This window comes from Dromiciops gliroides, chromosome 2, assembly GCF_019393635.1.
Source record: "Dromiciops gliroides isolate mDroGli1 chromosome 2, mDroGli1.pri, whole genome shotgun sequence".
NCBI classification, from domain to species: Eukaryota; Metazoa; Chordata; class Mammalia; order Microbiotheria; family Microbiotheriidae; genus Dromiciops; species Dromiciops gliroides.
In genome coordinates this window covers 175,730,509-175,756,147 of record NC_057862.1, presented here as the reverse complement: position 1 = coordinate 175,756,147, position 25,639 = coordinate 175,730,509, and the positions used below count along the sequence as shown (strand labels likewise).

General features: G+C 51.0%; 2 protein-coding genes across 2 annotated transcripts in view; one reads left to right on the top strand and one right to left on the bottom strand.

Moving 5' to 3' along the window:
• THTPA (thiamine triphosphatase) overlaps positions 1 to 25,639 on the top strand; it is a 43,058-nt gene that overhangs the window by 10,662 nt on the left and 6,757 nt on the right. The gene's annotated exons all lie outside the window — the stretch shown is intronic.
• Positions 1 to 25,639, bottom strand: part of ZFHX2 (zinc finger homeobox 2) — a 30,864-nt gene that overhangs the window by 4,435 nt on the left and 790 nt on the right. Inside the window, 9 exon segments of the mRNA XM_043985723.1 lie at positions 91 to 2,425; positions 2,427 to 3,532; positions 3,678 to 3,804; positions 4,210 to 4,410; positions 6,435 to 6,493; positions 7,194 to 7,265; positions 8,880 to 9,120; positions 9,623 to 10,137; positions 10,373 to 12,462. Of these exon segments, the coding sequence (XP_043841658.1) occupies positions 91 to 2,425; positions 2,427 to 3,532; positions 3,678 to 3,804; positions 4,210 to 4,410; positions 6,435 to 6,493; positions 7,194 to 7,265; positions 8,880 to 9,120; positions 9,623 to 10,137; positions 10,373 to 12,413 (6,697 nt within the window). The 5' untranslated portion in view covers positions 12,414 to 12,462.

Here is a 25,639-nt window from a genome sequence, read left to right as displayed (position 1 = left end):
AATCTGAGTAGAGATAGGAAGGGAAGCCCAGAGGGAAAGGGAGAAGGTGGAGGACCCCATGGAAGAGATGGAGGTTTCCTCCCCACTCACCTGAATTAAAGGGGGCTAAGCTGCTCAATGGGGGTTGAGCCAGAGCAGGACCGGACAGCAGCACAGGGGCCAGTCGAGGCAGGGTACTGGCAGCCCCGAGGGGGAGTGTGGCAGTTGTGGTGGCTGGAGGGGCCTTAGGGGCCAGGGGAGCCTCAGGGGCAGGAGCCAGGTCATAGCACTTGCTTTCACTCTTGAGCTGGGCCCGCACAGCCTCCTTGAGCTTGGCCAGATGCTGTCGGGAGAACAGATGGCCCCGACAGGAGACGTAGAAATCATATTTGACATCGCAGTAGGGGCAGTCAGTTCGGGGCGCTCCCAGGGGGCCTTCGCTGCCGCTGCCTCCCCCAGCTCCTCCCACCCCTTGTAATTTGGCCTTCTTCTCCTTGGCACGGGCATTCTGGAACCACACCTGGATGACTCTCTTTGGAAGGCCAATCTCTTCCCCCAGCACTTCACACTCCTGCATGGTGGGAGTTCGGTAGGCCTCATAGCAGGCCTTCATAATCTTCAGCTGCAGGCTGCTCATCTGGGTCCGGTAGCGCCGCTGTCCCAGCCCATCAGGGGTCCCACCTGCACCTCCAGCCCCACCCCCACCCCCTCCTCCGGCCCCAGGGGACTCTGGCTCAGCTAGGCTAGAAGCGGATGAGTCACTCAAGTCCCCTCCTGATGGGCTGCAGACCTCACTCTCCGGAGATGCCTTCAGTGGCTCCTCGGGCGCCTCTTCCTCAGCAGGTGGTGGAGGCGGTGGGGGTGTTGGGGTGGTGTCCAAGGGGGTGGCACTGGCCTCCTTGGCTTCTTTGCCAGGTGGCAGAAAGGATGCAGGGCCAGGAGTGGGAGAGGCTGTTGCATAGGGGAGGGGGGCAGCTTCTCGCTTGGAGACTTCCCTTCCTACTCCCTCTTCTACTTTGCCCATTAAGAGGCCAAATTTTGTGAAGGGGACAGGGGTGGGTGGGGCAGGGGGCTTGATGGCTGGGCTGGACACGCTCCCTGGAGTGCTTCGGAACTGACCCTTCCGCTCCCGGGCTCTGGTATTTTGGAACCAAACCTGCACCACCCGCTTCTTGAGCCCCACTTCCTCAGAGATACAGTCCAGCATCTTGCGTGTCGGATTGGAGTCCTGCATATACCAACGGTACAAGATCTCCAGCTGTTCGGGCAGGATGGTGGTGCGGAGACGCTTGTCTCGAGGCGGCTCACCCTCCCCAGGTCCCCCAGCCTCACTTCCTGTTGGTGACAGGCTGCCCTCCTCGTGCTTGCGTTTGAGAGGAGGCCCCGAGGCTGGTGGGGGCCCTAGGACCAGGGGGCCACGCTCACCAAACACCAACAGAGGCAGGTCCAGTAGGTGTGGAGGGGCACCAGGCGGCACCGGTGGCACCAAATGGAGTCTTCGGTGGCTACTTAAGAGGTCCTGGCTGGTAAAAGATGCAGCACACTGGTCGCAGGTGTGGGCCGGGCAGGGGGAGACTGGGGCTGTCCTCTCCGTCTCTCTTTCTGCCTGGCTCACGTCTTCTCCCTCCGGAGACCCTGGTGCTGGAGCCTCCAGGCCAGCTGGGGGTTCTGGTGCCTGCTCTTCCTCTGCTTCTTCCTCCTCAGCTGCCTCCTCTTCTTCTTCCCCCTCTTCCTCCTCTTCTGGTGGCCGGTCATCATAGCATTTCTTGAGGTGCCGAACCAGCTCAAAGATGCAAGAGAAGGTGGTCTGGCAGCGCCTGCAGGCCGAGGATCCCACCACTGCGCCCGGGGCTGTCGCCGGCCCCCCATCCCCTGCGTGCTTTCGGGCTTTCTGCCGAGCATTCTGGAACCACACCACCACCACACGACTGGCCAGGCCCAAGAGCCCGGCCAGCTGCTCTACCTCCCCATCTTTGGGATAGGCGCTGGTCTCAAAGAAGGACTGCAGGGCCTGGGACTGGAATTCCGTGAATTTTGTGCGGGAGAAGCGGCGCCCTGCAGGGGCAGGTGGGGGAAGGGGACTCTTCCCACAGTCTTCCTCCTCTTGGGACCAGCGTCCTCCAGGACGGAGGTGCTCCTCGGGGGGCTGGTTGCCCCCAGCCTCGGGTTCGGGCGCCAGGAAGGGTGGGCAGAGTGGGGGGACAGATGGGTCCACAGGCCCATCTGAAAGCTTGGGAGGCTCTGCTGGGGGTGGGTACAGGCTGTCATAGCTCTTTCGGAACTGAGCGGCATAGCGGCTAAGGGCTTCAAAGGGCAGGAAGCGCCGATGGACGTGTTCCTCGTGAGTCTTCAGGATGAGCATGTTGGAGAAGAGCTTCCCACAGGCTCCACAAGCTAGCTTGTCCCCGCTCCCCAGGGCTTCAGGAGGGGGTGGGGTGGGGGGGGGGCGGTGCGGGCTGCTTCCCCTCGTTGTACTGGATCACAAGCTCAAAGCCAAAGTTCTCCAGCAGGGCCTTAGCTGCTGTCCGGGCCACCTCATTGGGAGGCTGGCAGGGTGGGGAGGAAGGCCCGGCCTCGATTCTATCCTCGGCCACAGGGGGCCGCTCTGCCGGCTCAGCCTTGGGGGGAGGAGGTGGGGGTGCTGGGGTGGTAGGTGGCAGTGATAGCACAGGGGTGGGCCCTGCCAGTGCCAACTTGGGCCCTACCTTGAGGTCATGCAGGTAGAAGGGCAGGAGCAGCTGCTGCTGCTGGAGCTTGAGCAAGGACTCGGGCACGAGGGGGAAGGGCGGCAGCACTGGGGGAGTGAAAAGAGGGGCTGGGAAACGGTGTAGGTCTAAGGGGGGTGGTGGTGGGGACAGGAAGGGCAGCCCAGAAACCAAGCTGCCAGGCTCAGACACCTTCTTTTCTGGGCCCCCTGCCCCATCAGGCTCAGCCTCCTTGGCCTCTTCCTGGTTCCTCTCTGGTCCCTCAGCCTTGGCATCAGCCTTGGCTCCCCGGGACCGAGTCTGGTGCAGGACTGACCGCATGTGAATCTCCAGGGTAGAGCTCTGGTTGTAGGAGACTCGGCAGACTGTGCACTTGAAGGGTTTGTCTGTGGTGGTGGTAGCCGTTGGGGGTGTGCCCCCATCCCCTCTGGCTGGGGCCAAGGGGTCAATGGCAGCTTTCTTCATCTTATGCAGATGGGAGACAGAGTTGTAATGGACCAGGAGGATGTTCTTCTGGGTGAAGGATTCCTTACATACTGTACACTTGTAGGGCCGGGCGGGATCTAAGAACTTGTCCAGAGCAAAGTTGGTGGTCTTACGGTAGGACAGGGGGTGTCGGGCATCGGCAGGGGCTGGCTCTGCTGGGCGAGATTCCCCTGTGGGCCCATCTTCCTCCTCAACTGCAGGCATTGTGGGGGGTGCTTCTTCTGTTTGGAGGTCGGGCTGAGGGGGTGGGGAAGGGGCTGGAGAAGGCAGCTTTTCAGGGATGGTCAGAGGTTTGTCAGGGGCCTCCACTGGAGGTGGAGGCGGCTCTGGATTGACTTCTGGGATCAGGCTGGGACCTTCTCCTGAGGAAGGAGAGAAGTGGATTAGGGTGGGGTGAGGAAACTATACCAGCTCCCAATTCTAGTCCCTTTAATCTTCTCTCCTCAGTTCATTACCGGGGACCTCCTCCCCCCACCAACTATCTCAAGTACTTGCTTCTTCCCTTACCCACTGCCAAGTCTTCACTGGATACTGGTTCAGTTCCAGGGGTTGGGGGTTCAGGGCTATCCCCTATAGGACTGAGACTGGTCCCGGGCAGCACTTTGGTCAAAAAGGTCATTTCCACAGTTGTGGCCTGAAAAGGAAAAAGTCCAGATGTCCCAACCCTTCCCCCTCAGACTCCTGCCTGCCCCCCACTACCAGAGAGGCCAGCCTGCCCAGTTGCTGCCTTGGCCTGGCTCTTCATTGGCTTTGTTCTCTACCCCCAATATAGAGCTGGCCTCAAAATCTGTGGTCAGTTGGGGCAGATGCTGATTTTTCAGTTTAATAGTAGGGCAGGGGGAGATGTGGTCCCCAGGTCAAGAAAAGGGAGGGAAGAACCTGCTGATGAGCTACTCACTAGGGAGGGAAAGGTGAGGCATGCTGTCCCCCTCCCCATCCCAGCACCCTAGCATGCATCTCTCTTCCCTTTCTGCATGGCCGTATTAGGGTTCATGGAAAAGAAGGCACTGGACTCCCAAGGGTCTTGCCTGGCACTCACCACCAGAAGCAGTTTTTCAACACATTCAGGTACTACATTGTGCAGGTGGCTAAGGTGGAAGTGAAGACCAGAACGTCCCACCAGCTGCTCCTGGCACAGTGGGCACCGATACTTGGGCTGCACAGCATGCTGGGATATGGTGTGGGCCTGTACCTGCTCATTGGCAGGGCTGATGAAGCTGCAGTATGGACAGCAGTACACCTGGGGGATGGATAGGTGAGTGGGAAGGGCATGAGGACTGAAAGAATGTATTGCGGGCTCCTCTGTGAAGAAGCTAACCTGAAGGCAGGAGTTCTCATGCCCTGAGAATACCTGGGCTAATATGCTTACAATCCCAGGTTCTTGGGGTCCTGGGACCTTTGTAAGTCATTAAAAGAGAGCTTTATGAGCTGAGGAGAAAACCTTACAGGAAGGCATGACAAAAAAAGCTCCAAGCCACCTATCTCCCTGGGCTCAGGGAGCTGGCACCTCCCTGCTCCTTCCCTGGGGGCAGGGCCTGAGGCCTGCTTGAAGCTGCACACTTCCCTTCCCTCTTTGTCTGCCCTCTCTTCCTGTTACTCCTCCATACTCTGCTTGCCTGTTGCCCTCCTTCCTCACTTTCCCCTCTCCTGGGCTTGCCTTGCTCTTTGCGGCTCCCTCTGCTCCCCAGCAGTCCGCCCCCCCCACCCCAGGCCTCCCTCCCCCCCTCTGGATTTCTCCCCCGGTCCCCAGCCCACACCTTCACCTTCCTCTCCTCTTCCCTTCCTTGCTCTGGCCTCTTTCCTCTTAGGCCCTATGGGCACTTTCCCAACCCTGAAGCATGGCCTGTCCCTGCCTATTGTCCTTTCTGCTCTCCCTTCAGCCAGAGTTGTTCTAGGAAGGAGGCCATACCTGCCTGTTTCGGAGCCCACTCATCCTCCCTCCGTATCGGCTCAGCTCCCACTCTTTCTTTTCCTTCTTCCTTTTTTTTTTTTTTGTAAACAAACACCACAGCTCCCCCAGTGGCCAGTGGCCCAGGAAAATTCTGGCCTGGCCTCCTCCCTCTGGCTCAGGCCCCCCCCTTCCACGCACTCCTCCCCCTCTGAAGGGGCGGGGAAAGGGGAGTGGAGATGGAGGTGGTGGAAGAGAGGGCGAGGGCTCTGCATGGATAGATTTTATGATGAAGCCTTGAGAGACTCCCCCCTCTCTCTCTCTCTCTCTCATTTTCTGCCATCCAAGCCCCTAGCACTGGACTAGGCACTGTGCCTGCGCCTGCTACTCACTTGGCTTATTTACTTGCTGGTGCCTGGCAAGTGGTTGGCTGATGCCTCGAGGGGAAGGCACGGGGGCTACAGAGACCTTGAGCTAGGCCCTCATCTCAGCGCACCCAGCCCAGATTAAGAAGGCCAGGGATGGACCTGCTAGATTTAGCCTCAGCCCTTGTGGCTGCAGGCACCCCTGTTCTGGGCAGCTAGGAGCTGTTTACAATCCTCATGGTCCTCTTTTCCTTTTGGATCAGCTACATAGCCCCAAAGTCTCCCGATGCCTGTGTTGTTCCTGGGCTAAAAAGTGTTCCCTGTTCTCTGCCTATGCGAGGCCTTTTGGACGCTGAACTTTTTTCTGCCCTAGTGAATGATCTAAGCTAGGGGGGCCTCCATTCCCAGGGGCTCCTCCTGCCTCTCCCTCTCCAGAAGTAGAGAAGTGACAGAAGGAAATGGAGGGAAGGGATGCTGGGACAACAGCTGAAGAGAAGCTAGCCCTCAGGGCTCTTCCCTGGAGCCCCAGAAGGAATCCCTTTCTCTCAGCCTCTGGCTCCTCTTCTCCCCTTCATCCCACCCCGCAGCCTGCATCACTTTTTTCTCCCATTCCCCTTCTTTCCCCACCTCAGCTTCTCCTAGATGTTCTCCCTCAAGCTATCTCTACCTTCTCCCTCTCATCTTGCTTTACTCTTTCACATCTAAGGCCATTAGAACTCTTTAGATTTTTCTCTGGCTTTGGCTGAATAAAAGCAGTTGATCTTACGCTGTACGTGAGAGGATTTTGTAAACTAAAGTCTAATGTAAATGTTAGCCAGTATTATTGTATGTGAACTTATTAAGGGAAATAAAACCACTGATTTCAAGAGTGTGAGTCTGTTTTTGGACTATGGTGCCTTTTCTACAGAACTCTGTACAGATCAGAATTCCTCCTTCTGCCTTTTGAATCATATAATTCCCTAATAAAGCCACTTTCCCCACCAGACCCTTCCCAGTCATCCCAATTCTGACCACAGTCTGGTTGGTATTGTCCCCCGAAGGGCCAGTCCTATTTTCTGCCTCTTCAGAAGCTGAGGATTAAAGGAAAAGAGGTTCAGAATGAGTTTGGGAAACCCAGTTTATTTTCTTTATCTTTTTCTCATATCCACCCACCACCTACGAGATTAGTGCAGCATAGAAGGGAAGGCTGGGGGAAGAGAATAAGCACAAGCACCATGCTAAGCACTGTACAAACATGATCTCGTTTGATTTCTCATAGAGAAACACCTCGGCGTGCTCCTCAACACAAACCCACATAGCCATAAACCCCCACACTCTACCCCTGCATGTACAGCAAGGCCTCTCTTAGCACTGTCTCCTTCCCTAGAAATGGCTGGCATGGAGGTTGCTGGGATGTCCTCCAGTGGAGACATCTTTGTATTTGTGAAAGCAGACTAGAAATAGCCAAATAAAACTAGCATCAGGGGTCACAGAGAACAAGTCTTTGGCTCAGGCCAAGTGTAGATTCAGGATCCAAAGGGGAGAAACAGCAAAACCTCAACAAGACTGCCAGACTGAGGGGGCACCATCACACAGCCTCCTCTTGTTCACCCCAAACCCAGTTTCCTTCCCCTCAACTAACTACTGGGCTTCTTCCTTTGAAGGTGGTTCAAGGTCCAGAAGCCTACCCTGGAGGTGTCAGCTGCTGTATAGCCCTGAGACTGTCCTGGTTGTGAGGCCAGTGGGATGGGGGGGGGGGGTTCAGGAGAGGGGAGGATATGAGCAACTCACCTAGGGGTGGGGCCTTGTTCTGAGTGTTTTTCTCTGCCGTGGGTGTCTCCATATGGGCAGTAATAGCTTTTCCTGAACCGGGGTAGGAGGGAAAAACCAGCTTAATGGGATGGCAAGGGTCAAGTGAAGAAAGGGGAGGGAAAGGAAAGGAGGAATAAACTGGATAAGCTTGGGACAGACCGATGGGCAAATGATGTTAAAGCAGTTAGGAAAAAAGGAAGAATTATATGCATTTTATAAAGCAGAAAAGTGTGAGGAGGACTGGGAGGAAAGATATTGAGAGCTGAAGGATAATCACAGAACTTTAGAGCTCGGAAAATCATTTCATCCAAACCCCTCCTTTTATGGCTAAGAAAACTGAAGATAAGAAAAGTGACTTTAGTAGAAAGAGGGTAAGGAAGTATGGGTTCAGCACTTGCCTCTGACACTTACTAATTGTGTGATTACAGGCAAGTCTCCTGACAGGTCAGTCCCATTTCCTCCAGTAGAAGAGCCTGCCTGCCCTCCCTCCCAGGGTGCTCCCACACCCTTACAGACTGTATGAATGGGAGCTGCACTGATTCCCCAAGGCCATGCTGCTGTTCATCAGTAGCAGAGCCAGGCCTGGAGTTTAAGCTTCCAGACTCTTCTCCATTCCCCTCTGTACTCCGAGGAGGAGGGGAGAAGAACAGTGGATTGGGCAAGGAATAGTTGGAGAGGCTGAGGTTCTGAGAGGGGCTGATTTCTGGAAGTAGCAGATAGCAGACACAAAGCAGGGGCTGCTGGGCCTGGAGAGGAGATTACCACGAGAGGAAGAATTGACAGATGTGTAGGAATTTATTTTCGTTGGCGGCCTAATTAAAGTGTTAAAGTTCCTTAACTCCATTCAGCCCTGCGCCAAGATCGTTAGCTATTGATCCGAGCCCCTCCGGCACTTAACTCCAGCCAGCATATTGGCAATTCAATTAGCACCAGTCAATGCAGCCTGTTCCCTGGTTCCTGCTGCCAGTGCCCTTGCCCATCTTTGTCTCTAGAGAGCCCAGCACCCATGGCTCTCCTGACCCGATCTTCCCTTCATTCAGCTTGTGGGATCAGTGGCCCCTATCCCTTTTAGGCTGAGGACACAGCAGGATACCACTCAAGGTCTTGAGAGCTCGACCAAAGGGCAGAGGGCTTCTATGAGACAGGGAGATGTTGGAAATCTTGTCTGTAAGCCTTCTCTCCAGTTCCCATTACACCAGTAAACCATTAAACTTTTTTCCATCCCTTTCTCCTCCATTCCCATTAGCTCCAGCCCACCCGCCACAACTCCTCCCCTAGCAGGGCTAGGAAATTGGCTTTCTGTCACAAGTCACAAAGTGTTTCCCCCACAGTTCCTTCACTCTTGGCCCTCTACCTAGCAGCCCCACGGCGGCCCCTCTCTCCCTTTAGGTCCTGCCTCCTGTGCCTTTGTTAGACTGTTGCTAGCTCCCATTCTCTTTCCTCTGAGCCTCTCCTGCCTCCTTTGTCTATAACTCTTTTAATCTTTTTGCTTCCTGTTCCACAATCCTCCATCCTCCTTACCCCATCACACCATTTCTTTGCCTTGCCGCCTGTGCTTGTCACTTCCATAAAAGCCCTTGGTTCATATTTCAAATAGCTGGCACTCTACCCCTTCTCCTCCTCCCTGTTCCTAGCCCCAGCTCCCCTATCCCCACTCATCCTTACCAGGAGTTCTGGACTGGCTATGGCTGAAGCACAGGATGCTCTGAAGAGCCGAGATTCCTTCCTCAGCTACACGTCCGCTCTGCAGCAGCTGAAGTCTTCGCTGGGCCTGGGCATCTCGGTGGGCAGGTGCCCGAAGATGTTGCAACAGAGCCAAACGGGAAGGTGTCTCCCAAGCACACAGAAGACACCGGTAAAATCCCAATTCCACCCCTGCCTCTGCCCCTTCCATCTCCAGCAGGAACTGGGAGGAAAGGAGGAGATGGTTCAGGCCCTGGAGATAAGCACCAAACCCTAATGCTCTCCCTTGTCCACCCTCAAAGCAAGACCCGTCTCTAGCTCTGACCCCCCTTTCCAGTCCCCCCCCTTCCTCCCACCCCCCAGTGCAAACCCTCCCTTTCCCTGGACTCTGCCCTTGTTTTTATCCCTTCTTTCCCCATTCTGTGGCCACCCCCTTTCTGTTTCCCTTCTCCCTCCTATCCATAGCTCCATCCTTCCTTGATTCCACTTTTCTAGTCTCTCAGCCCAGGTCCTCCCTTGTCTACCTTCTTGTATCTCCAGCTTTTCTTTTCTTTTCCTCCTCCGCCTCTCTCAGATACTTCTCTCTTGTCCTGTCCCTCTTCATCTTCTTCCCTCACACCTCTATCCACTTGGCTTCATGCCCCCTCTTCCCTTATTCCCTGCTCTTTCATGCCCTTTCATGCCATTGTATATTTCTCTCTGCCCCTGCTTCCCCCACAGCTAACCTTGTAGACTTGGCTGTTCTCCTCATGTGTGCCACCCCGGGCATGGAGCTGCATCTTCTCCTTGCTGTTAGACTCAAAGTCACAAAGGTTACAGCGCAGGTGTAGGGGAGAGACTGGCCCATAGGGAGTGCCCTCCCCCAGAGGGGGGACTGACACAGGAGCACCCCCGCTGCCCTCCCTTAGGTGGGCCACCAGCTGGTACTTCTGGGCATGCTTGTCGGTCTTGAGATGGAGCTGGAAGTTGGCCTTGAGCTGAGTACCGTAGCAGCAGAGTTTGCAGCGATGGGTGTCTCCAGCTACCTCCTTCCACTCGGCTTCGGGGAGGCTTCGGCCCAGGGTGCAGTGGTACAGTAGCAGCTCCAGGCTGTCTGTGCTGAAAGCCTGGCACACCAGGCATCGGAACACTTTCAATGATGGGTCGTCATCTGGCGGGGGTGAGGTGGGCAGGCCATCCATGGTGGGCCCCAAAAGCTGGCTTGGGGGAAGGCGGGGTTCCGGGGAAAGGCTGCCAGGGGCTAAAGAACAGGGAGAGGCAGGTGGGTCAGGGGGAGCAATGGGCTTGTAATGGGTTAGAGATTGGGTTAATGTGAGTGTGAAGGTGACACCAGAAAAGGGGAAGATCAAACTGGGAAGATAAGGGGCAGGGAGGTTCCTAGGGGAAAATGATGGAAGTGACTAGATAGAGAGTAGGAAAGAAGAGAAGGAGAGACAAAGAAAAGGGGGGAAAAGAAGCAAATAGGGGAATCTTACCAGGAGTGGGGAATTTCCGGGCAGGTGGCCCCAGGTGATGAAAGCCATTAAGGAGGAGCTGGGCCTCCAAGGGCTTGTCTGGCCTCAGCCCTGGGCCAGGCAAAGGGGCTGGGGGTTGGCCCAGTCCCTGTGGCCCATAGTACTGGAACAGCTCAGGGGGGTTGGCAGGTGTGGCTCCAGGAGGTGGTGGGGGGCCTGGCCCCACCAGCCCCAGGGGCAGCCCCTGATGCAGCAGCAGAACATTCTGCATGTGCTTCTCAGAGGTCATGTGGATCCGGAGATTCCTCGAGATGTTGGTTTCATAGCTGCACACCTTACACTGCCAGGAAGACTTGGCCTTGGGCTCCTTCTCCCCAGCTGGGGCTGGAAGTGCTGCCTCAGTGGGACTCCCCTGCCCCCCTGGGCCAGCCTGAAAACCTTGGAGGTTGGCCAGGTGCTTATCAGACTGCATGTGGATGCTGAGATTGCCCTTGGTGGTGGTGGAGTAGTTGCAGACCTCACATCGATAGGGCTTATAGCCGCAGTTATAGCTCTCCCCCCGGGCCAGTCGGGGGTGTGCCCCTCCTGCGCTGCAGTAGCTGCAATGACTGTTGTTCTCCGGATGTTTCTCCCTCATATGCACATCCAGGGTCTGCTGGTACTTATAGTGCCAGTTGCACTTGGGACACTTGAGCGTCTTGCAGGAGTTTCGAGAGTGCAGCAGGGACATGTGGCTGGAGAGACTGAGACCCTGGAAGGCTGGTGGGGCTGGGGCATAGTCATCAGCCAGCCGGTAGGGCCGGGGTGGGTCATTGGGATCTTCGGGTGAGTCAGCCTGGGCCGGGAGAGCCCCCCCATCTTTGGGGGAGGGTGAACTTTGGTTGAGTGGGGGGCAGAGTCCCCCATCCTCCTCTTGCCCCTCAGGGAACCAATCTGGCCCTGCCTCGCCTGCTGCCACTGGTGATTCTTTGGCTTGGGTTGGGTTGGGGTCCCAGGCAGTTGGGGTGGCAGGTGGGGAAGGTGGGCTGGGGGCCATGTCTTCCTCAAGGGGCAGCGGAGGGCCCTGGTTTCCTGCCTCAGTGGGGCTGTCCCCATCCTGGGCTACATTCACCATTCCACCCACTGCTCCATTGCTAAGGGGCGCGGTGGGCAGGGGGCCAGGAGAGATTTTTGGTTCCAGAAAACTGACAAGCACTGTGGACCCCTCCTTCCCCTCTTGTATTACAGCTGGGCAGCCTGGCAGGCTCTGGTGCTGAACTGGGGCCAGCTCGACCCCATGAGACTGAGCATGAGCCACAAAGGCCTTGGGCCCACTGAACCCTAGGCGGCACAGCAGGCAGAGCCAGAAGAGCTCCCCGTGGTCTCCGTTCCCACTCCCTATGGGGCCATCTTTGGGATCTCTGGGTGGGAGTGGGGCCGGCCGGTAGCTCCGGAAGGCTCCGTCCCTTCCCTCGCAGGCGGCCGGAGGTGGCGCTGAGGTATTACGGGGCAGAATTTGGTCAGAAGAGCTAAAGCCTTGAATTCGGTCAAAACCGTGTTGGACGTGGAGGGTAGTGAGGTGAGTGGATGATGGGCAGACTCGGAGGGGCAGGCTGGACTCTTCCTCAGTCCCTGACTCGCCCCAGGGGAAGCCCTTTGGTAACAGGAGCTCAGTGTTGACAGAGACAGGCAGTTCAGCCAGGAGATAGGTGGCACCATCTTCAGTGAAGAGCAAGTGGTCACTCAGGTCCTGGGGAGGGGGCCCTGCTTCTTCTTCCTGTATTTCCTCCTCTTCCTCCTCCTCCTCCTCCTCTGCTCCAAGCTCCTTTGGTGGGACTAGGCCACAGCCTGGTTCCAATGGATGTTCCCTGGTCTCCTTTGGTGGGACAAGGCCACAGCCTGGCTCAAGCTGGTGCCCCCCAGGCTCGGAGGGTCTCATGCTGTCAGTGGTGGCAGCAGTGGGGGGATCTTTGGTGGCAGGTTCCAAGGATGTGCCAGGGGAAGGGTCCTGAGGCGGGGACGGGGCATTATGACCAGGGGCAGAGGTGGAGCTAGCAGTGGAAAGTGAGTTAAGGGTGGCCATGGCAGACGGAGGAGCACTGGGGGGTCATCTCAGCGTGACAGCCAGTACCCTGAAAGAAAGATGAAGACAGGTTTTGGTGAGGGATAGGACGGAGACAGAAAAGATGAGAGCACAGGAGGCTGAGATGGCTTGGGGAAGACACATCTGTGTGTTTGGCTAGTTCACATTATCCAAAGCTCATTTCCCCAGGCTAGAAATCCTACAACATAACTGGGGTTGGCAACCTGTGTTGCCAAAGATGGAGCACAGGTTGATTTCCATTGGTACCCAAACCAGTACCATCTTCTCCTTAGGGCTTGCGAGAGCTCCCACTGATCCTGAGAATTAATGGCATAAGCTTACTCACTGCTAAGTCAAAAGCTTATCAGCTCCAGGCTCTACCTCTAGAAAAAAAGGAGTCTTTTCTTGGCACATCATTTATAAAAGGCTGACGATCTAAAATTTCTGGTGCCTTGGGGAACGACCCCTCCCCCCCCCCAGCCCAGAACGAAGGAAAAGGAGCCCCACTGAGACACTTAGAACCAAATCAGCAAAGTCCTGGTAAATGTTACTTATACCCTGTCACGAATTCACTAGTGGGGCAAAATTTCTTTCCAAATTACCAACATATGGAGCTTCCCCTTATGTTCTCAACATTTCAAAGGTTTTATCTTAACTTTCCCTAGCTCTAGGTCACAGGTGATTTGGAACTCTTGAAGTTCCAAATGGACACTGTGGATACTTCAGTATCCACAGTGAAGACAGAGAGACATCATGCCAGATATGTTTCAGAATGAAAAAGGAAGATGGTAAGAAAAGGTTATTTGCCAGGGGAAACAAGAACTATAAGGGTTCTTTACTTCCTTAGACAACTTCTTTCACCTCTTGAACTCCTAGATTGGGGATGAGATTCTAGGTACGGTTCCTGTTGGATCCTACCCCACTTTTTTTTTTGGGGGGGGGGAATTGCTTCTCTCCCATTCCTGGCTGGGGGAAGGCAGCCAGGTGTGAGTCCAGGGCATTAAGGAGTTCTCAGTTGGAATGGATTAGCATGCTAATGAACATACAAATAAACACCTGGAAAAGGCAGGGTATGGGGAGGGGAAGAAGACAGAGGGCAGGATGGTCCCAAAGGTGACTGGCAGAGTGGGTGAAGGAGCCCACCAAGTTGGAGAAGAATTTTTCTTTTATGGAACTCCTCAAGGGCAGGGTGTTAAAGGGCAATTGCCAATTAAGTCCCCCTTACCCTGGACTTCCTCAGCTTCAACTAGCACACAGGTAGGCTCTACCTAGGAAGAGGCACTAGCCTCACTTCTGACTTGTTCCCAGTACTCAAAATATTGACCATAGCCCACAAACCCTATCAATGTTCTCAACAACTCTAAGGGAGGCCTCTCAGGAATGGAAAAGTGAGCAATGGACGCCCCATCTTGGCTAAGGGAGTCCTAACCTCTCAGCCTGGTGTCTGGGTGAGATGGAGGCCAAAGGGGCAATGGGTTGGTAGGCAAGCTGTTTAAAATTGCAAATCTCTTCTCAATCCCTCCTCCTCCCCGGGAAATAATTTCAATTGCAAATTCATCTCTGCCTCAGTGCATCCCTCCCCCCTTTACCTTCCTAGTCCCCTTCTCCTCCCCCTCTCCTCTTCCCTGGGGTTCTCTCTTCATCTGCATCATCTTCCAACCAAACCTCAGGAAGAGCAATGATTTTTCACCTCTTACTTTTCCCTTCTTCCTTCTCTGTGCCACTCTACCCCACGCTCCTGCTATGTTTTTGGATTAGAGGCATAAATAGAGAGGTGGTGGCCTCGGATTCTCTCTTTAATATTACTCCATGCTCTGTCTTATTGGAATTCTTCCTTTACTTTCTGTCTACCTATCCCTGGGTCTTCAGGGCTTCTCCTCCACACTAGGGGATATCTTGGGTTGCACATGCAGGGACAAGGTGACTCTCTGAAGGCCTCAGCACTCTGTCTCTGTTGAAGTTGTGAGATCCAGAGTGCAGAAATAACAGAAAGATGAGGAAGCCTTAGGGAGTAAGACCAGAGGTTGGCTGGATGGCAGTGTCCTGGGTGAAGGAAATGGGTGGAAGAGAGGAGTGAGTGCCTTTGGAGAACCAATGGGAGAGGGGCAAAGGAAGACGGAGAAGGCAGTGGCAGTGGTATGATTAGAGAAGAGATTGATGTGAAGGGGCGCCACAGACGGCAGAGAGAGTCAATAAAACGAGAGGATCACATTAGAGGCGACAGAGAGAGCTTTAAATTACACGGCTGCTGCCACAGAGGGGGATGGGAGGAGGGAGACCTGGAGCAGAGGGAAGGATGGAGAGAGAATTGAGGGAGCAGTGGCTATCTGATCTGGTTAGAGAAATCTCCAGTTCCTCAAAGCCCCTCATTCTCCAGAGCTTTCTCAAAGCCCTTCATTCCACCCATATCCTTCTAAGTCCCCTAGCCAACCTCTTTCTTCCACCAGGGGGAAAGAAAGATATGGAGATAGAAGGAATCCTCTTAGGAAGTGTCTTTTTCAATTTCTTCCTATTTGTGGGCTCCCTGTCATTCCTTAGGAAAGGAAGCTAGGTATGGAAGTCCAGAGACATGGGCAAGGAGTAGTACATAATTTCTATTCCTGGGTCTCTTCCCCATCCCACCTCTCATAGTCACCAAACAGTAAAAGCCTTTCCCTAGAGGGAAGCAGGAGGCAAATGGCACCTTCCCCAGTAAACAGAAAATAATTTGCAACTCCTGATGCCTTATTCTGGAAACAGGGACACAGAACACAGTGAGAATCAGTCAGAGATACTTACGGATGTAGGGAGAAAAAGAAACAGCTACTGAAATCATAAAATACAGAAAGACCCAGGGCATCAGAGACACATACATATATAGTCACCAAGACAGATATTAGGACTCAGACGGTCAATGAGATAAATAGACATTCTGAATAAGTAAGACTCAGGTGCCAGGAGAGACAGAAACAGATAGATGATGCTAAGAACCAGAGAGTCAAGCTAGCTAAAAGGCAGGGTGTCGAGAGGCAGAGGGACACCCAGAAACAATAAAGGGAGGAAGAACAGTGGTGATGGGAGGAAGGGATGGCATCATTTAGCAAGGAGCTGGAGAAAGCCTGACCCCAGAATAGGCCAGGACCCTCCCAGACATAAGGAGCTTATACTGCCCTACCTGCCACCCCGTTGGGGTGTCTAATGACTCCCTTTGGGAATAATCTTGCAAGCCCAACCCTGTCCCAGGAAAAGAGATGGGACTATTCCCTAGTGGCCACAAAGGGGACACAGATCCCCCCGGCTCTTCGTTTCCAACAAGCCCTTTCCAAGTTCAGGGCTCTGGCCACTGCATTCATTAGCTCCTCTAGATGATCCTGCCTCATTTGTTTAATGTTTATTTGCCTGCAAAAATTTCCTCAAACTCTTAGCTGGCATCTCTTCTATTGCCCCTGCCTTTTTCTCATCCATTTCCTTCATCTCCCTGTGCACTCATCTCGTCCATAAGTGCACTTGTTCCCCTTCTTTCCTATTAAGCAGTGGACATCCAAATAAGAGAGAAGCTAGGAAACGTGTGAAGAAAGATCTGTGTTGGGCAGAAATGTTCCAAGCACCTAGATCATAAGCTCTTTACTGTATTTGACATCAAGAGAACCAGAGTGATTCCTAACTCTTCTCCTTACCACCTGAATAACCCTTTGAGGCAAGTCACTTCACTGCCTTATTGGCCTCAGTTCCCTCATCTGTAAAATGAGGGGATGAACTAGATTATATCTAAAGTCCTGTCTAAGGCCTGGATCCTATGACTTTACTCTCACTCTACCCTTTCATAGAACTGCTGTTCAGTCATATCTGACTCTGTGACCCAATTTTGGGTTTTCTTGGCAAAGATACTCAAGTGGTTTTTCCATTTCCTTCTCAGCCCATTTTACAGATGGGCAAACTGAGGCAAACAGTGTTAAGTGACTTGCCCAGGGCCACACAGCTAGTAAGTGCCTGAGACCAGATCTGAATTCAGGGAGATGAGTTCTTGATTCCAGGCCTGGCATTCTATCCACTGTGCCACCTGGCTGCCCCTTCCATAAACATACTACAGTATCTATATACCTAGAATATCGAACAGTCTGTACTTTCCCTGACTGGTGGGTGAGCCTTTAATCTCAGGATCTTGGGTTGGTAAGAACCAAATGTGCCTAGGAAAGAGAATGGAATTTAGAGATTTGGATTCTGCTGGAATCCGGATTCCAGCACTATCTCTGTATGACCTGGACAAGAGACTTGAATCTCTGAGTCTCAGATTCTTCAAATGTAAAATATAAGGGGGTGGGTTTTAAGACTTCTGGGGTCCTTTCCAGTTCACATTCTATCAGGGGACATAAATTCAATGTAAACGGGGGACAGCTAAGTGGCAAAGTGGATAAAGCACTGACCCTGAATTCAGGAGGACTCGAATTCAAATTTGACCTCAGACACTTGACACTTACTAGCTGTGTGAACCTGGGCAAGTCACTTAACCCTCATTGCCCCCAAAACAAAACAAAAACAAAGTAAACAGAAGGTCATCTCAAAAAGGAAGGCACTATGGGGCGGCTAGGTGGCGCAGTGGATAAAGCACCGTCCCTGGATTCAGGAGTACCTGAGTTCAAATCCGGCCTCAGACACTTAACACTTACTAGCTGTGTGACCCTGGGCAAGTCACTTAATCCCAATTGCCTCACTAAAAAAAAAAAAAAAAGAAATTAAAAAAAAAAAGGAAGGCACTAGCCACTGGGAGAAGGCCTTAGTATATATACTTCAAGGTAGAAGTATACTTACTCCCACCCTCTCATTTTGCAGATAAGGAAACGAAGTTCATGGAGATAATGTGACTTGATCAAGTTTGAACTGGTATTAAATGGGAGAATTAGGATTCTGAGTCCAAAATCAGTGCTATTTCCACTATACTCCAGGAGTACCTGAGGCCTGATTCAAAACTGTCATGAGATATCTCCCTTTACCTGTGTCAAAACCTGTCCTTACTTTTTATAACTCTCAACTTTCTCTTATGCCTCTATCGCTTTTTCTCCCTGAATTCCTCCATACCAATCACAACCACCTAGAAGTCACAACCACAACTTCATGATTCTCTTCTATTAAAGACGAGGAGAAAAGTCTGAGACAAGTAGGGTCAGGGAGGGAAAGAATAAATAGCTGAAGACAGAAAAGGAAAGAAGGGAGGGTAGGAGAGGTAGAAGGAATTCACTTCCTGATCGACATATGTAAATATTTAATCTCAAAAAGGCCTCCAGGCCCCGGCCAAAAATAGGGCAGGTGGCAAGTTTCTTGAACAAGGAGAGTACCCAAAAGTCTTTGTGTCTTATATTCCTGCTAAATGCTTGGGGGTAGTGGGGATGGTAGAAGTGCTTCTCCCACCCCCAATAAGGTGAAATAGGAAAAGGAGGCACTAGGAAGTTGGAGATTGAAGGGAGACAAGACTGGAGGTTGTAGAGTGAAACCCATTAGTTTGTTGAGATGCAACAGTATATACTCGAATATCTGTGTTTACAAGAGATATTGAAGAACATACAAGCAGTTCCTCCCCATGCTTTTGGCCATGTATAACTGCACTCATCTTACCTGGTGACTACATATGTCAAGACATGTTAGGGTGGTTTGTGTGTGCGAATACATATCAAGTCATTTTTGGGGTGTATGGAGCTGAGACTTCATGACTTTTCTATCTGTCACAGGAGTCAATACTTTCATCAAGCCAACCCCATATTGGGATGCTGGAATGTGCCCTTGAACAAATTCAGGAACACATCTGCATACTGCTATGTTTTGAAATATATACAGTTTGATTTAAATAACTTAAGTCAGAAAGGTACTCTATGACTATTTCTCCTAGTTCTTTTCTTTTTTTCTGGACTTTTTTTTTTTTTTTTTTTGGTGAGGCAGTTGGGGTTAAGCAACTTGCCCAGGGTCACACAGCTAGTAATCGTTAAGTGTCTGAGGCTGGATTTGAACTTAGGCTCTCCTGACTCTAGGGTTGGTGCTTTTCCACTGCGCCACCTAGCTGCCCCTCTCCTAGTTATTTTCAAGAATATTTGTGTGCATTATAGACATACATATCCACGTTATGGTACTGTGTATCTAGGAAGATATTTGTTATTAAGTTCCTTGGGATCTCTGAGCCCAAATGTATTACCATTATATGGCTCAGGTATTTTTCTTCTAGCTTGAAGTTGCTAGAAGCATTGAATAATACTTTCTCAGAATGATGAGGTTAAGAACCTATGTGTGAGTTGTTGTATGTAAATCTGTGGATTTGAGGTTGTATGGACGGTTGTGTATATGTCTGCCTCCAGTCTGAGGGATCATACGTGTGTACGTCCACACGGGTGGGAGTTCCACTTACTCACAGGACCGCATCCCTATTGTGTGTGTACATCTTTGCCACGGGTTTGCGAACACGTGGACTGCCTGTTAGAGAGGACTTGGATGTCACCCTGTGAGTGTCTATCAGTGTTCCTGGCAGCTCATGGATTCAGGAATGTGCGTGTCCTTGTATTTCTCTGTCTTGTCCTTGTGTGGTCAAGATGCAGCCTGCACCATGTGTGTGGCTGTGTGTCTGTGCATGGACAGCCTGGGATGGGTGTGTTTGAGGTGGATGTAATTACTGGGATCGGCCCAGCCCTAATGAGTGTGATCTCGTTACACTTTCGCAGCGAGGCCTCTAATGGAGCTCCCCTCATTTCACAGCCATTAGAGATGGAGATGGAGCCCCGCCCCCTGGGCTCAGCCAGCCCCCCCTCCCCGGGCCACATTCTTTCCCTCTGGCTTGCCATTTCTCCGCTCCCTCTTTCCTTCTCCCTCCATCTCTCTGCTCCACCATGCTGTCTGGGCCCCCTCCCCTTTTCCTTCCCCAGATGCCTCTTCATTCCTTTTCCTCTGGGTGCTTCTCCAGCTCCTAACCTCTTCCCCTCAGTCCCCATTTTACCTTTTCCTTTATCCATGTCCATCCTGCCCCTTTCTTTTCCTCCATTCCTCTCCCCCCTCCTCCCTTTTGCCTAGTCTGGCCAGAGGACAAATCTCAAGGGGAAACTAGCAAAGACAAACAAGGAGCAGTGACTTCATTATCGTCATTAATTTGCCACTTCAGTTCCTCCCACAAGGGTCAAACCCAGCAAGGCTTGAACCTGGGATTGACACAGGGAGGAGGGGGTGCAGACAGCCGACCAGGAAGCTGGTCCCTGGTCTCTGGCCCTCCCCTTCCCATCCTCTCCCTCCTCCCTCCAGGCTTTCTTCTACTTCCCAGGAGGTACCAATATCCCAAATCTACGTGATCCCTCTCCTTCCCAATTCTTGCTCCTTTCTTTTCCTTTACAGTTGGGCCACTTCTCTTGGCCCTACCTCATTCCTCATTTCTCTGCTCTACCACTCCAGTCTCTGCCACATTCAGTTTGTTTCTCTTCCCTTCCATCTCAGCCTTATATCACAAGATGGTTGTTTTATATAATGTATGTGAAAGAGCTTTGTAAACAATAAAGCACAATACAAATATATGATTATTTCAATTCTTAATCCCTCTCATCCTTTGTCTGCCATATTCTGTTTCTCTCCTTCCTTTTTCCTCTTCAAATCTCAAGCCCACTCCCTCTTCCTTCAACCCCAGGGTTTTTGCTTTTGCAGTAACTGTTAGGCAATCCATAAGGAACATGGTCGAGAGTAATGACATATTCTTTTCCTCACTGGCAACCCAGATAGACTCAGAGCTAGACAAAGATACACAACACCAGAGAGAGAAGGGGAGACACAAGCAAATCCCACAGTGCTAGAGAAAGCCTGTGATGGAGAGAACCCAATACAAATAGATATAAATCCAACGAGTCTGTACCACAGAGAAATAGAACCAGTGAGGCCAGACGGAGACTGACAGGCCAAAGCCAGAGGCACAGAGGTTTAGACATCAGAATCAAAATGAGGGAAGGCCAACTGGGCAGAATGAGGAGAGCGGAATTTGAGGGTGGAAATGACAGTCAACCCAGTTCTCCTGGGATACCCAATCCAGCTCTTCCCACCCTGACCCCTGTTCCCCTCTCTTCTGAAGTCAAGTGAAGGGAAGGTCTGACCTATAACATTTTAGTTTCGTCTTTGCCTCAAAGGTAGTTGCTTGAGAGTGGGGCTGTGATTTTTCAAAAAGGGAGCAAACAGCCCATGGTAAGCAAAGTAGCTCATAGACAAACTCTACTTCATTGTCTACCATGTGCATAAACGTGCCACCCATCGCCATGTCACACACCTATGTCTATTATAGTCCATTCCACATCATGTTTACAGAAAATAGTTCTGTCATATCCCATGCCAAATAAACTCTTACGCCATAGGCAGTATGCACACAGGACAACAATAGCTGCATAAAGCCTACACATGCTTGTTCACAGACACAAACCTAGGCTTTGTTAGTCACATAATTCTACATGTGTCTGCATACAGGAAGGGCACCTTTCCTTCCATCTTTTCTCGCTCGGGGAAGTTGGAGAAGACAAGGCAGCCATTATGTGATTTTTAGGGGGATGAGGTAGAGCTGTGCTCATATCTTCTACTGAACCCCATCACAGCTAATGGGCTTGAAAGAGAGGAAGCATGTGTGAAAGGGGAAAGCATTTCTAAATTTTAACTCCCCCCCCCCCTCTTCCCAGGAAAGGTGAGGGTCAAGAATGAAGAATGGTAGGACAGCAGATTTCCAGGCTTCTCCGGGGAGGCAGGGGGCTCAGGGCAAGTGGGTGGTGGGATGGCTCAGCTTAATATGAGGAGCCAGAGAAGAAAGATGGAAAAATCAATGAAATGAGTTTCTAACGGTGAGGTAAAGGACCGCCGTGTCGACAGCCTGTCGCCTGCTGCAAAATATGAGCTGCCCAAGTCCACGGTGGTGGCTGACAGCATATAGAGCCTCTACAATCCCCCAGCCAATGTCCCCATGGCTTACTTTCTTGATATCTAGCAGTTTCTTTCTGACCACAATACTCCCAGCTTGCCCTAGTCGCTCAAATTATACCCAAGACCCTCTCCTGGGTTCGTTGGGCTTTTTTTGTTGTTTTGTTTTGTTTTAATGCCATCTTTCCTAGAATTCCTACTCCCTCATTCTTCACAACTAGACTGGGTTGCTATTTCTTTCTTGGTGCATCTCTTCCCTCTCTCTCTCTTCTGTTCTCTGGATCTCTTTTGGTAGATCTTGCTGAGTATGTGTTGTTCTGTACATTTCTCCCTCTCGCCTTCTCTTCCTAAGATACCTTTGGCTCCATCAACAATAGAGAACACATCCACATCCGTCTCCCACACTTGTCCTTTACAGGAGACAAATATCTATAAGATAAGTGATCTGTGCCACATTCTGCCTTTTGATCTCCTATGGAAATGCTGACTTTTTCTATCATTGATTGGGGGTGGAGAGATTAAAGTGGACTTGCAGTTGATTATGAACCTTTTTTTGGGAACCAACTGTGTACACGGAGGCATCTGTCTAGTAGATTATGATTTTGTGATCTGTGGGGGAGATATGTTGAGGGTGTTGTTTCTAGTTCCCATATACTGCCTTTCCTTGGAAACTAGTACCACTTAATCAGGGACCCAACTAATTAACCTCCGTTTTCTATCCTTCTCAGTCTCTACCACACTTCACTCTTGGCAAATCTCCTAAAAATCTCTTCAGAGGCTCTCCCATCTCTGTTTGATCCAGAGAAGGCCCTAAAAGGCCCTGATCCTCTTCTATCATTCCTCCCACATACACTCTTTCCCGCTCCTCTTATTCAGCTTTACCTCTCATTTACATAGGATTTTACCCTTTTCAAATCCTCTCCTGTCCTCTTGGTCTTAGGGAAATTTGTGAAGGGAAAGGGGAAAACTGAAGCCCCTTTTAAGCTGGTCTCCTTCCTGTTTCTACCCTTACAAATGACTTACTCCAATTCACAGTATCTGTTCTTCTCCCTCTGTTACCAAATTACACTATCCCCTGACATTTCAGAATTCTTTCCTCCTCTCCGTTGGGTTAGCTCAGATCTCCAACTCAAACCAATCCTCTCTCCTTTCAGTTCCTAAGTTTCCAGTGACAACTCCCCCCCCCCAATAGTTCCAAATCTGATTCATCCTTCTCCTAATTTCCTTAGCATTTCCCTTTCCTCCTCTGCTTGCCCATACCTGATTGCCTTCTTTCTAATCACCAATTCCTCACTACTCATTGCTTTTTCATGTTTTCTCCAAACCTTAGCACAGCACTGGAATTCAATAAACAGGGCCTTGTTCTGAGTTCAGAGAATAACCCTTAGTAAAGTGAGGTCAGACACCAAGCTATCTGATTTGGAAGTCCTACAGATCACATTCAGATCCAGTCCCCAGACTTCAGATACAGCCACCCCAGCAAAGCAGCGTTTCCTGTATGGTTCTCAAGGTAACACCAGCTGTCTGTGACATCACAGAGGGGGAACCCTGTCAAGTTACCAAGGCAACACCAGCAATTTATGACATCACAGACTCGAGGTCTCTAGTTCTTAGAGGGCTAAGAAGATTTGAGTTTCTGACAGCTAAAGTAACTGGGAATCCTGCTTTTCCGTCATCTTTCTTTATCGATGCTCTCCTGAATCTGGAATGAAGTTCAAAGGTTTCTGCTGTTGTGATGGAGAACGAGGGCCTCTACAGCCTTCTCTTATTCCACACTGTTTTAGCTGCCTTTGCATCTCTTCTTGTTCTCCATCTCTCTCAGCATCCTTCCACTAAATCAGTTTCCCCAAACAGCCTCTCCTATATCTGTCTCTTTGCAAGGATCATGCTTTGTACATGGTATAAACTTGGTACTCCAGAAGCACTTGTTTCCTTGAATAGATCGTTCTTTTGACTTTTCTCCCCCCTCCCCCTATTGCTACATATCTCTTATCCTTTCTATCATGCTTCCTTTCTCTAGGCATCCTTATTCTCTGGTGCATAGGGAGGCTGCATGGAGGAAAGGATGGAATGCAGCATCTGGAGCTTGGAGAGAAATGAATTCAAATCTCACTTTCCACAATCACTACCTGTGAGACCATGGACAAGAATTCACTTAACCTCTCTGAGCATTAGTTTCTTCATTTGTAAAATGGGGATATTATCTTTAGTACCTACCTCTCAAGGGTAGTGAGAATCAAATAACATACATACAGCCTTTTGGAAACCTTAAAGTATTTGCAACCAGCTGTTCAGCCATCATCATTATCATCATTTTTCTCTAGTTCATTTTGTTTCATCTCCTTTTCCCTACATTTCATTCTGCTTTTTTTAGTTGGCCTCTCTCTCTGTATATCTTTGTTTTCAATCCTTTTCCTTTTACTCTCTGGATATCTTATCCCATTTCATTCTCATACTCTCTCACTCCTTCCCCACTGAATATATTTTCCTCTATTCCATGTTCATGCAAACACATTTCCTTACCCAAGTGTTTCTCCCTTTGCGCGCCCCCCCCCTTCTGTTTATCTGTCAGTTTATGAAACCTCCCTCGTTCAATTTATCTCTGATTCTCTTTCTTGCCTTATCTGGCTTCTGACAGGCCTTGAAAACAGTGATGGACTGAAACCAAAGCAAACTCCCAAGCCCCTGTGGTCTGTTTTTCTTTCCCTTAGGTTGAATTTGCTTGTCTCTTGGGCCTTTGCACAGGCTAGCTTTCACCTCACTAATGAATACTGTGCCTAGTAAAGAATTGGTGCTCAAGCCAAATATGGTAACAGCAGCAATGAAAGAATGTTCTTTGGGCCCGGGGAGAAGATGAACAGGAATGTGAGGAAAAGGCCACCGAAATGTATCATGACTCAGACACAGAAAAAGAGTCTGAAACACAGAAGGAAAAGAGGAGGTGTGACAAGAGAAGGATTCAGACTCCTATAGGATATCACCCCACAAATACAAAGTTGACAGTTAGCTGAAATGATGACCCTGGTGAGATGTAGGTGGTTAAAGAGCCTCTTAATCCAATTACAACTTTCCTTAGCCTGTTTATTGCCCTTCTCTTTATCATCTGACTCTCCCTTTACGAAATCATAGCTCTCTATCACCCTCTGCTATTGGGGTTAAAAATCTTAGGAGGGAATAGAGATGATAGAGGAAAGGAATGAGGAACCAGGGAGAATGGGTGGGAAAAGAGGGTAGGCTGAAAGGAACAAAGGTAGAGAGTAAGGATGGAAGAAGGAGAACCAAGAGGGGTGAGAGAATAAGTTGGAAAAGGGAGATGAAACAAAAGTAGAGGAATAGAAAATGACAGAATAAGCAGAAGAGTAAGCCAAAGTGGGGAGAAGGGAAAAGTGAGGAACTTTAGGGGGAGGTAGAAAGGGCAAGATGATGAGAAATGAGAATAGGAGACATGGTGCTGAGAAGGGAAAGCAACACATGAAAAGGTGAAAGCCAACAACACAATAAAGTAGAAGAGCTTTCCACTCCTGAGCCCTCTCCACTCCCACCCTGTGAAGGCTGTGGAGGTGGTAGAGGAGACATCCAGGCAAATATACTGTTAAGGGTGGGCACACTGGCAACAGGGAGCACTTGCTATCATACACTGCTTCCCCGTCCCCTTTCTTCCCATTTCCCCCAATTCCATTCTCAAAGCAAGTTATCACATCCATGGTTGACCAAGTGCCAGTGATAGAAATGGAGAAAGGGACCAAGTGAAGCGGCCAGAGGGTTACATATTCTCAGGGTCAGCAGCACACAAACCTAGAAGGGCAGGAACAATCAGACCTGGCAAAGGAATGACAAGAGACTGCAAAGGAGGGACACAGCCTGACCGGGACATACTGGGGGTCAAAAGAGACAGGGATAGACTGAGGAATAATGAGGTGAGAGGTAGGCTACTAGGTGAGCAGACAGGGTAACCTATGAGGGTACATATACACAGACCAACAGGGACACAGAGAAAAAGGAATGCAGTTGCAGGAGCCAGAGAGAGAAACAAGGACAAATACGGAGAAAAAGATAGGAGCACACAGAGAGGGGCAGAGACAAATGGAAGGAGATGAGAAGCCACTGGACAGACCTCCTTCACCTTGACCAGTGTTGCCGCCTGCCCTCACCTCCAGAACCCTTCCAATCATATATCCAACTTCAGATCCGGAAACGAAAGCAGCCCGACCCCGCTCTCCTGCGGCAGCCCCGGCCGCCCCTCCTCCCCGCGCTGCCCCCACCGCCGGTCCGGTGCCCACGTCGGAGATGCCCCGTCCCTCTTTCCCCCTGACAGCTCGCGCCCCCGGCCGTCGTTG